At 54.5% G+C, this 13,447-nt stretch overlaps 6 protein-coding genes across 6 annotated transcripts; 3 read left to right on the plus strand and 3 right to left on the minus strand.

Annotated features, from left to right (window-relative positions):
- Positions 1-694: 694 nt before the first annotated feature.
- Positions 695-1,168, minus strand: CLAFUR5_11061 (uncharacterized protein; the record flags this gene model as incomplete). The annotated part of the gene is made up of 1 exon (XM_047910209.1): positions 695-1,168. The coding sequence occupies one exon, from the start codon at positions 1,166-1,168 to the stop codon at positions 695-697; it is 474 nt and encodes a 157-aa protein (XP_047765262.1).
- A 970-nt stretch (positions 1,169-2,138) lies between these two features.
- CLAFUR5_11062 (uncharacterized protein) lies at positions 2,139-4,229 on the plus strand (the record flags this gene model as incomplete). Its single annotated transcript, XM_047910210.1, has 3 exons — positions 2,139-2,636; positions 2,699-2,925; positions 3,071-4,229. 3 exons carry the CDS (start codon positions 2,139-2,141, stop codon positions 4,227-4,229), a joined length of 1,884 nt encoding a protein of 627 aa, XP_047765259.1.
- A 548-nt stretch (positions 4,230-4,777) lies between these two features.
- On the minus strand, positions 4,778-5,294 carry CLAFUR5_11063 (putative small nuclear ribonucleoprotein F; the record flags this gene model as incomplete). Its single annotated transcript, XM_047910211.1, has 3 exons — positions 4,778-4,850; positions 5,043-5,233; positions 5,289-5,294. The coding sequence occupies 3 exons, from the start codon at positions 5,292-5,294 to the stop codon at positions 4,778-4,780; spliced, it is 270 nt and encodes an 89-aa protein (XP_047765260.1).
- Positions 5,295-5,727: 433 nt separating this feature from the next.
- CLAFUR5_11064 (putative ATP-citrate synthase subunit 2) lies at positions 5,728-7,298 on the minus strand (the record flags this gene model as incomplete). The annotated part of the gene is made up of 3 exons (XM_047910212.1): positions 5,728-5,982; positions 6,038-6,805; positions 6,858-7,298. The coding sequence occupies 3 exons, from the start codon at positions 7,296-7,298 to the stop codon at positions 5,728-5,730; spliced, it is 1,464 nt and encodes a 487-aa protein (XP_047765265.1).
- A 1,588-nt stretch (positions 7,299-8,886) lies between these two features.
- Positions 8,887-11,078, plus strand: CLAFUR5_11065 (putative ATP-citrate synthase subunit 1; the record flags this gene model as incomplete). Its single annotated transcript, XM_047910213.1, has 4 exons — positions 8,887-9,053; positions 9,130-9,246; positions 9,304-10,589; positions 10,642-11,078. 4 exons carry the CDS (start codon positions 8,887-8,889, stop codon positions 11,076-11,078), a joined length of 2,007 nt encoding a protein of 668 aa, XP_047765266.1.
- Positions 11,079-12,962: 1,884 nt separating this feature from the next.
- On the plus strand, positions 12,963-13,437 carry CLAFUR5_11066 (uncharacterized protein; the record flags this gene model as incomplete). The annotated part of the gene is made up of 2 exons (XM_047910214.1): positions 12,963-13,037; positions 13,090-13,437. 2 exons carry the CDS (start codon positions 12,963-12,965, stop codon positions 13,435-13,437), a joined length of 423 nt encoding a protein of 140 aa, XP_047765263.1.
- Positions 13,438-13,447: the final 10 nt, after the last annotated feature.

Below are 13,447 nucleotides of genomic sequence, written 5' to 3' on the forward strand. Positions count from 1 at the left end.
GGGGGAGCGCTTACTACAAACTGAGAGGATGCGGTGTGGAGATGGAGAGGTTGTGAGGATGGATTGGTGAAATGATGTGGTGTTTTGAGGAAGAGATTGATATTGGGAAGAGAGATGTCAGCGAGTGGGGTGTTGGAGTATTGCATGTGGTTCTGTCGACGGTTTTGCAGCTACCTGGATTGAAGGTTGCTGGAAGGGTCAAACATCTTTGCGCCGGTGTTGTATCTCTAGCTATTCACAGCCCGCGACCTGGACGATGTTGCTGCGCGTGGTGGATGATGTTGCGATGGAGTCTTCATGCTGGAGCACAGGGACAGGAAGCGGGACCTCTCTCGTGTGAGGATCAAAGCTTTGGCTTGTCTGCAACCTGTCCTTGCCTGCATATAAGGCTGACTTGTTCTAACTCTGCCACTGCAATGTGGCATCGATCTGGACTCGCTGCTGTGCATGGCAAGGACGAGAGACACTACTGGCGCAAAGGACCTGAAAGGGAACTTGAAGATTACTGTATGCTGTGGAAGGTTGAGACGGGATCCCTTTGAGCGTTCTGAACGCTGTCGCCGTTTCCTTGAACTTGTCAAAGGGCGAGAGGAGCGGCTGACCACTTTTTTATAAGTCTTCCCCGGGTCGATGGTGGAGAAGAGTTGCTAACTGCACATCTCGCAGACATCCTCCTCGCTCTGACACCACTTCATCACGCCAACGCAAATGCTGCCCGTCCCAGAATCAAGAATGACCAGCCCGTGCCGAGGAAGTACAGCAAACTCCTCACCTGCGTCCAGCCCTGGCTCTGCTCCGTCGCCAAATAGTTCACGGTATACAACGTCCTGATCACCATCCATCCGACCACGAAGTTGATCAGCCCCAGCTCTCCTTCACCAACACGATTCTCAGCCAGCATGCCGGCGAACAGTGTCGCAACATACAGAGGCATGTTCTCTAGGTGGTTTCTGTGGCATGACTCTCCGCGCTCGAACGCTGCGAACTCTTTTGGCGTCAGGCGTTTCTTGATGTTCTCGAGCTGGGTGCTGCCTCTGGGGTTGCGATTGTCATGTTTCTTGAGGTCGCCTTGGCTGGCTTTGCTGATCGCATATCCATGAGGGAGTATCGCGAGGAGGTAGTAAAGTGGGATGGAGAGGATCGGGATCGAGAAAGAGACCGTTGCCATTGCGGTGGTGGATTGGTAGGAAGGTCGCGGATGATTGTACGTTCGTTGAGTCGGTCTCAGTGATGGACTGACTTTCGTGGTGGATCTAATGAGGAGCTGATGAGAGTGTAGGTGAGATGGGAAGGGTTATGAACAGCCAGAGGTTTCTACTTATCCACTACGCTTACGAGGTTTTACGAGAATTTTGTCCACCTTGGATCGGAATTCCACTTCCTCGCGTCTATCGTTTTCGCGGGAGTTCGCACATGCCGAGGATGAGGTCAGAATGCCCGGTATGCTATCTGCACGTGCAATCGCAAGTGTTTGCAGCGTCTCACGCTTACCCAGCCTCTCCATTGAATGGTGTGGTGTGGTGCCATCATCCTTCCGAAGTTCCGAAGCGAGCTTGAGACCAGCCCCGCGTGCCCCGCTTGCCCGCCATCGCGACTTCGACTGCGACTTCAACTACCAAAATCAAGACTGGCATGTGATACGAAGAGAACCAGCTTCGATATAGACACCGCATACCGTCCGGTATAACACCTCAGCTCATACAGGAAGTTTGAAACAGAGCCTGGCTGTCATCCGGCTGCACAATCCCAGGAAACAAACGCTGCCCAGGGTTCTGTGCCTCTCGCAGCATGCATACTAAACTCTATTGCCTTCCCCACCTCTTGACGACCTCGTCTTTCGGGAAAACACTTGACTGCATCTGGCTCCCAAGAGGTATGGATTATGTGCCATGGACTAGGTGCAGCAGCGTGAGCCGCCTGCGATGCGGCCTGCAGCTGTGCGAGCTGCGATAAGAGGACAGAGCTCAGCTCCAGGTAGGTGGGAGACGTTGCTTCCTCTGTTGGCTCACGCTTGTCGTCGTCGTTCTCGTACTACTGTCTCGAAGACGGCGGTAGAGGCATCGTCTGTTGCTTCGTAGCACTGGGTACTGGACATTAGTGATCCTGCAGAGGGACTACAATTCCAGGCCATCGCCAGGATGCTCACTCCCACTCCCACATCTACCCTCCTCGCCACAATCCTCCTCCTCCTCCTCCTCACACCCTCCACCCTCGCCCAATCCCCCCCTCGCTACTACACCGTCTGGTCCAGCGTAATCTTCCAACGCACCGGCGAACGCACCCCCGAAATCATCGGCGACTCCTCCCTCCCCATCACTCTCACCTCAACCGGCGCAAACCAAGCCCAGTCCGCTGGCCAGTTCTTCCGAAACCGCTACATTGGCACCGGAACCACGAACACGGGCGCCTCCAATGGCACTAATGGTGCAGGCAACTCGACTGCCCGGTTGGCAGGTTTAGACGCGGATATTTATGATGAACTCCAGATGTATGCAACGGCGCTGGATCAGCAGTGGAATGTGGCTACGGCGCAGGCGTGGTTTCAGGGCTTTTATCCGCCGTTTGCGCCGGGGGCTAATCGGAGTGCTGGGGCGGTTATTGAGGGGGAGGAGGATGTATTGGCGGATGGGAGCTATGTGAGTATTGAGCCGTGCGGGTGAGGCGATGTGGTAATTCGATATACTGATGCTTTTGGCAGGTTACGGGACCCTTGAATGGATATCAGTATCCGTATATTCATGTTACTGGCGCCCTTGATCCGAATTTCATATACACGGGAGCGAACTGGAATTGTCCGGCGTTTACGAGGCAGTCGAGAGATTGGACGCTTACACCGCAGTATAGTGTTACGGAAGAGGAGTTTGAGGGGATATATGCTGCGACAGGAAGCGCTGTTTTGAGAGGTCTGGTACCGCCAGAAGCATGGTATGTGAAATCTCCAGGGACGACAGCGCCGAACGATATGCAAGGCCATGTTCTTGCGCCCATCGACCACCACAATCTGCCCTTCGTTCGACATTTTAGTACCAAGCTCTCAAAGACAAAAGACACGAACTAACACCCTCCCCAGGGGCTACAACAACGCCTACGCAGTCTACGACTACCTTCAATACCAAAACGCCCACAACACCACCGTCCGCGACGCCCTCTCCACCCTCCGCGACGTCCGCACAAACACCTCCTACCTAACCCAACTCTCCTGGCTCGCATCCCAACAACAATACGCCATGCTCGGCAACCTCGCCGCCCTGAACCCCTACACCGGCGCCTCCTCCCTCCAAACCGTCACCGGCAGCATCTCCACGCTTCCCGGCAACATGCTCGCCTCGAAAGTCCTAGCGCAGCTAGAAAACGCCATCGCAAGCGCGGGAGCGCAGTTCAAGCTGAATGTCTTGTTCGCGGACTTTTACCCCTTGATGAGCTTCTTCGCTCTCGCGGGGCTGCCGGGGCTGAATAGTAATTTCTATGGCATTCCGGACTATGCCGCATCTGCTGTATTCGAACTCTTTTCCTACGAGAACTCCACGAACGCGACGTATCCCGGTGCGGAAAGTCTTTACGTCCGCTTCTCGTTTAGGAACGGCACGAGTGGTGTGGAGGATGAGTTTAGGAGTTATCCCATCTTCGGCAGAGGGCCGGATGCGACGGAGATGCCGTGGGAGGAGTTTCAGACGCAGATGGAGAGGATTAGTTTTGGTGGGAATGAGGTGGTACCGGAGTGGTGTAATCAGTGCGGTTCGCCTAGTTTGTTCTGCGCAGCTTTCAATTCTGACCTGACGGCCTCGGGCTCGCGACCTTATCGAGGCTGGCGCGGTGGTTCAGATGACGATGATGGGATGGCTCCCGCTGTCGCCGGAGTGATCGGTGCTATCATTGCCTTGGCTATAGCAGGCATTATATTCGGCATGGCGATGGTTCTGGGTGGTGTGAGAGTGAGGAGAGATGGGAGTAAGAAGAGAAGTGAGCTGGGTGGCTTCAAGGGTGGGCAGAAAATGGCGAGTGATCAGGACTTGACGATTCCGAAGGGGAAAGATGGCGTGACGGTGGGCGCGAGTGTGGTGGACGCACCGATGAGTCCGAGCGGTGGGCATGAGAGGATTGGAAGTTGGGAGATGAAGAATGCGGAGGCAGGACGTGGGTTGAGTGCTAGGCCGAGTATGGAGCAGAGGGAGAATCCATTTCATGATCCGGAGGGGTTGAGGCCGGTGCAGAGTAGGGAGGTGGTTTGAGAGACAGATGGATGCTACGACTTCATGAGGACAAACGCAGAGCAATGAGGTATAAATGATGGAGCCAGGCTGCGAGATGCGAGGTGTACGTAGCTGCAATGATACCCTTTCAGTGTTCTCAGTTTCTCTCCGTGTGGTGCATCCAACAGCTGAAGACTTGAAGACTGGTGATCGCGACTCGGCGCTTGGGATACGGTAGCTTCCAGGCTCGATCGAGCTGGACAACAGTTCAGCAACGTGAGAGATCATGTCATTTTGGACGCTACTAACCTATTCGCGCCTTGGAGTTCGCCTTGAACGCCTGTGTTCGTCTTTTGCGAACAGGTCCCCGACTGGGCTTGCTCGCAGGCTGCCAGAGTTGAGGTCTTTTGCGCCTCTGCGGCTGCATGTTGTCCTTGTATCCACTGTCGCAGGCGCATCGAGTACTCTTGCTTGGCGTCAGGTTCATGCAGAGCACTTCTTGCATTGCTTCAGGCCTCTTTCACCCTTCCGATGGTTCTCGTGGCCGTGATCATCTTGTTCTTGCAACTCCGTCGCCACCTCAGCATCTAATCCTCCATCTTGGAATCTCCATTCTCCTGCTTCTGGTTCCGCGCTGAGATCCAAAGGACGTTGTTGCATCTGTGATCACCACTAAGTCAGCACCTTCCTCATGCATTCCCTTCTCATACCCAGACCTCGCGCCTCAGTCAAGTCTCGCAGCGCCTCATTCCCACACCTCGCGCCTCATCTCTTCGCCAAATCCATGCAGGCCCCGCGCGGCTTCCCTCTTCACGCCATCCTCTTCCTCGCTCATTCCGTGCTTGCACTCACCTAATCAAAACTTGTCCCAACACTCCCATATCCTGCCCATCCTTCCACTCGCTGCAATTGCTCAACTGAATGTTCATGTAGCTATCCACTGACACCAGACGGCCCGTGTATTCCTGTCCCCACTTGATGCGGATGATGACTTCCTTGTCGACGAGGCTTTGGAGCATGGGGCGGGGATTGAGGGGGATGAACTAGACGCGCAATGTCAGTGGCGATAGCTGAGAGGGTGAGTGGGTTGTGGCGTACGCTCATGATTGCGGTAGTGGGTTGTGTAAGAAGGTGATGACGCTGCTTGTCGCGAATGTTTGAGATGAAATTATGCGACAGCTTCGAGGTCTCGAAAGAGTAATGTCACGTGATCAAAAACTGACGCAGCAAAGTGATGTTTTTAGCGGTCAAATGTGATGAGACGGTGAGTCAAGATACTGTTGCAGTTGCAGAGGACAAGCAGAGGATATTCGCAAGCATAATCTATTTACTCCGTTGCAAATGCCCGCGCCTTCAAGCAATCGCTAGCGTGCCATCGCAACTCCCAACCCATTTCATTCATGTGGCATTCGCCTTTCTTGCGTGCGGCCTTTGAGCCTACGCCAATACACAGCGTCGCGCTCCTTCTATACACTTAGCTAAAGCCATCGTACGGAGAGCTCTCGGTACGAACAATCGCATGGTTCTTCGAGGACTCCTAACCCTCAAACTCCTGGATGCTGTCGTTGTACTTGCCCGGGATGAGTGCAAGTGGCACGATCCCGGAGACGTGCATCTCTGGGCCGAAAACGTGCATGCTGAGGTCGAGCTCCTTACCGACAGCCTTGATGTTCTTGAGACCTTCCTGGTAGTTGGGGCCTGCTCGGCGGACCCAGATCTGAACCTTGTGCTCGTTGAGCAGAGATGCGACTTCACGAAGAGCGCGGATCACTCCCTTGAATGTGCTTGCGACCTGGGACGATCTGTCAGTACTGTACGTATGGTCTGTTGCCGATTGTTTGACTTACGTTGGTGAAGTTGGCAATACCACCACCAATGAAAAGGACCTTGCCATCTGGGTGTTGCGGTGCTCGCAGCATCAGGTCGAGAACTGTTCGTGCGTAGTGGAAGGTTTGAGTCTCGGTTGGAGCACCAGAGTATTCTCCGTAGTTGGCAAGCTCGCTAGCGAAACCTGCGGAGGCAATGGCGTCCGCGTAGACGACGGAAGCACCACCACCGGCGACCAATGTCCAGACACGTCCTTGCGAGTTCAAGATCGTAAGCTTGAGCGAAGCACCAGTCTTTGCGTCCATCTCTGCAATGTATGCCTCCTCTTTGCTCATCTCGCGACCGAACGGAGCTGGGAACTCCATTGGTGGGCCAGCATCGATCTGGACGGCTCCAGTCTTGCTGCCAATAGTCGGGATGCCGAGCTGGGCTGGCGCGCGTGCAATAGCCCACTTGACACCACATTCGAACTCTGCCGTCTGGTCGATCTTGGCTGCCAGATCGAGGAAGTGAACCTCAGCGGCGGTGCCTGCGGCGTTGGGAATGCAGACAAGTGGGTTGATCTCGAGGTAGGTGAACTGGCAGTCGACGTATACAGCGTAAAGGCGGGAGATGAAGTCGATCAGTACTGGGTGCACACCCTTTGGCACTTTGCTCAAGAGACCTTGTGCGAGCTGCTCGTTGCTTGGGTACTCGGTGAGGTCGACTGGGATCAGAAGCTTCTCGGCCTTCTCGTCGACGTCGCCGACATCAACACCACCCTCGTGGTAGAACAGAATCCAGTCACCCTGGCATCGAAGTCAGTGATCAGCTGCATGGTGCAGTGAGAAGTTTCCTTACCTCGCGGACAGAGTTGATGTTGATGTAGTACTCGGTTTCTTGAGGATGTGGAACGAATGGCTCAACGAGGAAGTTCCTCAGCGCACCCTCGACGTGCTCAACCTTCTGGATCTTGTTCGCGCGTGCGGCAATCCACTCCTTCGCTTCTGGCCATGTTGCGTTCAGCTTGAGAAGGCCCGACTTGCCTCTTCGCTTGATCAGCTGATCTGGCTTTGCAACGAACTTTGAGCCTGCGACGAGCAGGAATGGGTATTTGGCCTCTGCTGCGTCAAGAACGCCATTGATGTCGTCACCGTCTGCGAATGTGATGGTCGCAAGTTTCGCTGGAGGGTTGTGCGTCGCTGAAGGTGGAAGTGGGGTGGGCTTGAAGACTGGTGCGCGTGTGAGGTGGTAGTTCAGGATGGCCTTGCCATCTGCCTCAAGAATGGACTTGGCAGACATGTTGTTTCGGCTCTATGGTCTGTTCTGCTGATTCTGGTAAGCAATTGCTCCTCTGTAGTCCTATATCGTGAAGGTGGCAGAATTGTGAGCTGATCGCCAAAGAGTCGGGGCAGGCGCGAGCGGTGGGAAAAAGTTTAGAACTAGCCGTGAGCTGTACAATTGGATGAAATGTGCCAAAACCCCGAAGATGGATGAGGATCTGTTGTGCTGACCGCTCTCTTCCGCGGGCGAGAAGTGTGGTATCGTACGTCTGTCGCTCTCGTTCCTGTTGCCGTTGTTGAAGAAGCAGAAATGTTCCGCCTGCGTCAACGGTGCTCGCGGGGATCCAACCGCTCCTCCAAAACCAGCTCCGAAGCAAAGCTAAAATAGGAACTCACCTTTCGAGGCTGGATATTGTGCGACGCAGCTGTTTCTAGATGCGGAACGTGATGGTGTAGTCGACCGCTGCAGTGAGGAGTTGTGTGTGTATCGGGGAGGAGTTGCGAGGAAGAAGCAGAATCGCAGTTCGCAGTGTTGTTTCGGGATCCCATCGAGAGCTGTGTCTGTTCTTCGCGTCTTCTCAAGCCACAGGGACCCCTTGGACCCGCTTGAGCTACCCGCCCACGCCGCTTTCCGAGCTCAACTAAAAAGTGTTGTTGACGGCATAATGCACCACAATGATGCTTGCATCCCTACACAAGTGCGCGGATGGGTTCAACGAAGACTTATCGGATCGCATGGAGCAGGTGGACTGTCTCAGCAAGCGCAATGGCGGGTACCAGCACCAGGAAACGCATCTCACCCAATGCTGCCCCGCCTGTTACAGTATAATGAAGACTGCTGAGACAGCTGAATGCGATAACGACGCAGAATATCGTTCGGGCGTTCTTCAACTAGCACACATCCATGTACGTGCTCGCGTGTCCCGTCGAATTGCATGAATAATAGCCGATTGCTCAATGGCACAGTCGTACGATTCCAAGAACAGCATTGATGCATGGTTTTTCGTTCCTGCTGCCCTGCTGGCACACTTCGGACATTCATGCCGTCTCGTCGTCGTGACCAGCAGTCAAGTTGTCAACGGACATGTAAGTGCATGCCAATTCGTGAGCTGTAGATCGGGAAGATGTCCCGTACAATGATGATGGAGAGCCGTCGGGAATGTCGGTCGGAGTCCTGCACGTTGGATTTATGGTTGCAGGGATTCTGACGCTGGGGCCATGTGGCTCTCCCACCGACCTGCAGCTGCTGAAGTCAACATGGGGGAGTGAAGCTGCTTTTCGCCAACCATCTTCGCATCCGCTGCTGTCCTCCTCTTCCTCCGAACACATCTCACTTTCGCACTCTCATACCAGCTGTCTGTTTCAGTGGTACGTACTGCCTCGCTGCTGTGTGCACCACCGCGCTCCTCGAGCATTGCCGCCTCAAAATTTATCCCAGCGAGAATTGTCCCGCAAAGTGGTCAGAGAAGCTCTCCACCGCATCAGCAACCACGAGACTCGCTGGTGGCACAGAACGAAGCTCAAAGTATTCGAGCTGACCTGTCTTCTTGCAGTCCACGACAACCAGACACACCAACACGTCGGAGAAACAGCCGAATCCGACCAACATGGCTCCAGGTGCCGGGCCAAACGGCACTGCCAATGGCGTCAATGGCAGCGCTGCCGACAACCTCTCCGCGAACGACAACATCCAGAGATTCGCTGCACCAAGCAGGCCTCTCAGCCCACAGCCATCACACGCCCTGTTCCACCCAAAGACAAGATGTTTCGTTTAGTAAGTTCGGACACCGGGCATGCGTTATGCTCAGAGCAGGCAGGATATAGCACATGGCATACTGACATCAGCACAGCGGTATGCAGACCAAGGCTGTGCAGGGAATGCTTGACTTCGATTTCATCTGCAAGCGCAAAACGCCCTCCGTCGCAGGTATCATCTACACCTTCGGCGGCCAGTTCGTGAGCAAGATGTGAGCAATCGCAAGATCCCGGGCATTTTTGAGAGCACCGGACTGACTCCAACACAGGTACTGGGGTACCTCCGAGACTCTTCTCCCAGTCTACCAATCAGTAGATTCCGCCATGGCCAAGCACAACGACGTTGACGTAGTTGTCAACTTCGCATCCTCCCGATCCGTCTACAGCTCCACCATGGAGCTCATGGAGTACCCACAGATCAAGGCTATTGCCATCATCGCAGAGGGTGTCCCAGAGAGGCGCGCACGTGAGATCCTCCATGTCGCCAAGAAGAAGGGCGTCACCATCATTGGCCCAGCCACGGTTGGTGGCATCAAGCCAGGTGCTTTCAAGATTGGTAACACTGGTGGTATGATGGACAACATTGTGGCATCCAAGCTCTACCGCAAGGGTTCCGTCGGCTACGTCTCCAAGTCTGGAGGTATGTCCAACGAGCTGAACAACATCATTGCTCAGAACACCGATGGTGTCTACGAGGGTGTTGCCATCGGCGGTGACAGATACCCGGGAACCACTTTCATCGATCACATGCTCAGATACCAAGCCGACCCAGAGTGCAAGATTCTTGTGCTGCTCGGTGAGGTTGGTGGAGTTGAAGAGTACCGTGTGATCGAGGCTGTCAAGGCCGGCATAATCACCAAGCCAATCGTTGCATGGGCCATCGGAACAGTCGCCAGCATGCTCAAGACTGAAGTCCAGTTCGGTCACGCTGGTTCGCTCGCCAACTCTCAGCTCGAGACTGCTGCTGTGAAGAACAAGTCTATGCGCGACGCTGGTTTCTTCGTGCCAGAGACATTCGAGGAGCTGCCAGGCATGCTCTCCCAGGTCTACCAGAAGCTTGTCAGTGTGGGTCACATCAAGCCAGCTGCAGAGCCAGCTGTTCCAAAGATCCCGATCGATTACTCCTGGGCCCAGGAGCTTGGTCTCATCCGTAAGCCAGCAGCCTTCATTTCGACCATCTCCGACGACCGTGGCCAAGAGCTTCTCTACGCCGGTCTGCCCATCTCAGATGTCTTCAGAGAGGACATTGGCATTGGTGGTGTCATGTCGCTGCTGTGGTTCCGACGAAGACTGCCCGAGCACGCCAGCAAGTTCCTGGAGATGGTCCTCATGCTTACTGCGGACCACGGTCCAGCTGTGTCTGGTGCCATGAACACCATCATTACTACCCGTGCCGGAAAGGACTTGATCTCTGCGCTGGTCGCTGGTCTCCTCACAATTGGTTCCCGTTTCGGTGGTGCTCTTGACGGTGCTGCTGAGGAGTTTACTCGCGCTTTCGACAAGGGTCTTTCGCCACGTGAATTCGTCGACACCATGAGGAAGGAGAACAAGCTCAGTAAGTGGTGATTCTCGAGAGCGTGGATTTCGCGATGCTAACAGTCTTCCAGTCCCTGGTATTGGTCACCGTGTCAAGTCGCGAAACAACCCAGATCTCCGTGTATCCCTCGTCAAGGAGTACGTCCAGGCGAGGTTCCCAAGCCACAAGCTCCTCGACTACGCGCTCGCCGTCGAAACCGTCACCACCTCCAAGAAGGACAACCTGATCCTCAACGTCGATGGTTGCGTTGCCGTCTGCTTCGTCGATCTCCTCCGCAACTCCGGCGCATTCTCACCAGAAGAGGCGGAAGACTACCTCAAGATGGGTGTGCTCAACGGTCTCTTCGTCCTTGGTCGTTCGATTGGTCTTATTGCCCATTTCCTCGACCAGAAGAGACTGCGCACTGGTCTGTACAGACATCCTTGGGACGATATCACCTACCTTCTCCCAGAGTTGGGCAAGGGTGCGCCGGGTAACGAGGGCCGTGTCGAGGTCAGCGTCGGCTAGATCCAGAGAAAGAGCTGTGCATATCATGAAGACAAAACATGCTTTTCTGCGCGTACGGTGTCATGACCGCTTTGATGGAGTTCTCGATGGGCTACGCTGGGATGAGCATAGAAAGTGGCGAAATTCCTTGGGCTTTTGTAGTTTATACCAGGTCTTCGTGCCGACAGTGCCGCAATGATACATGGTAAATCGTTCAATGTTGTCAGATGAAGACAACGACTACAAAGAAGTTCGAAAATGTGTCTGTTGGGTTTGTGTTGGTCCTCGGATGGAAAGAGTGGATCCCAGTCGTCTCGCTCGGCTGGAAGGATGAACCAGCCCTTGCTTGCACCTTCAACATGTCTATCTAATTCATCAACTCACCGGGACATTGTAAAGACAACATGCAACAATGCGACCGGATATCACTGGACTGCCACAGGACCAACATTCTACTTCCGAAGGCAAACATCAGCTATCGCACGTTTCTGCACCTTCATCTGCAGTGAACCAGACCGCAATAACCCCGGACGACTGACCTTCGACGGACAGACAGACATCCCCCATGTCAAGGTCCTTCGCATACGACAGAGCTGAGCGAGGCTCTTGAGTCTCAGCTTGTATATGCCAGTCACGCCCAAGGTTGTGTGCGCGCGGTGTGCACAACATGCTCGCCTCATCACCAAGCAGTTATCATGGTCCCTTACCTATGAAGACTGCATATCTCGGATCGCTCGCTCGCTCGCTTCTAGTAAGTGTCATGGAACGTTCGACAGAAGGTCCGGCTGTGTGAAGCTCTCGACCTCAACGCCTGTACCTGGACGCCAAGGGGTCTTTGTGGAACAAGAGAGTCGAGATGGTCTCAGGCAGAGGTGTTGATTTTGAATCTGCGATGGTCTGTGAAATGTGGGAATCAGTACGCATTGCGTCTGCATTGGTTCGTGTAACGGCTATGTTGTTGCGGGTTCTGGAGCAGATGCGAACGCCTTGGGTCAAGTTAGAGTTGTGCTTAAGGCCTGATCCCAGATCGAAACCCGTACGACGGTCCGCATGCCAGAACGATGAACAAAAAACGACGCATGCTTGTCGTGCGAAGCCACATACTCGGATGTAGAGCGATGAGGCTGACGTCCAGAACACAAGACGTACATCAAGCCAAAGGCCCGTTCATTCATCAGGCTGCCCAAAAACCGATCAAGAACCGCCGAGATCCAAGATGTTCCATAACAAGAGCTCATGCTGGCCAACCTTATCCCAATAATGCCTTTCGCCAATACGACGTCCTTCACGTGGCGATCTTGAAGCATGATCTCTGCATGGAACATGTTCGTCCCCTTGCCCTGTTTCGCCTGCACGAGGCGTTCCCTTCACGATCTGACTTGGCATCAGCAACATCTTCGACTCGATGCACTTCACCCCTTTACTTACATCACGGCCAAGACACCTGATGGTCTACTTGAAACTGCCCAGCTGCAGATTGAGGCAGTGCGAGTGAGAGGATGTATCTTCCAGTGATCGGATGAGGAGATGCCGCACCGAGTGCGAAGGTCATACTGCTTCGTACAGTCGTGAAGACGACGCCAAGGCTGCGAGTATCGATGAGCAGTGGACATCTTCACAGTCTGGCACGGTCTCAAGAGCTGTTCGTTCATGGCGTTGAGTCCTCGTGTGTGCTCAAGGCTGCAGGATGTGCGACATCGTCCAAGAGTCTTCATCCGCAGCGTCCGTAGCGGCTGCATTCTCTGGTCTCATCGACTGTAGATCAGAGGGTATAAGAGTGACCAGGTCGATCGACTGTTCCTTCCATCATGAACAACAACAAGCAACTCCAACCCAATCTACAACCCTCAGCAACTCAGTCTCTTTGCCTCACATCACATCACCTCAGCCACACCAACCCACACCATGCAGCTCAAAAGCATCCTCGTAGGCCTCATTGGTCTGAACGCCATCAGCGCCATCGCCCTGCCAGCACCAGAGGTACACCCCCTCCACCCCTCCCCCACAACACCCTACTAACCATCCCTCCCAGGCCGCCCCAAACGCCATCGCCAATGCCGACGCAGCCCCAGCTCCAGCAGCAGTATCCGACCCCAACGCCATCCTCGACAAGCGCGCCGAGCAGGACGGCGACAACTGGGGTCCGCAAGACCTCACTTTCGCCGATGACGATTACAACCGTCGCAACCCTAACAGAGGCTTCCCACGGAACCGTAACCGCTTCAACAACCGTTACGATTACCCCCGTCGCCGCTTCCCTAATGACAATGACCGTCGTCGACGCTTTGGAGAGGGGCCGAGGGATGCTAGGCTTAGGCCTTTTGGACCGGGCGGGAGGTATTATCAGAATGATGATCGGTTTGATGATTGGAGGTGGTAGTTGGGCTAAG

This window comes from Fulvia fulva, chromosome 8 (assembly GCF_020509005.1).
Source record: "Fulvia fulva chromosome 8, complete sequence".
Lineage (NCBI taxonomy): Eukaryota > Fungi > Ascomycota > Dothideomycetes > Mycosphaerellales > Mycosphaerellaceae > Fulvia > Fulvia fulva.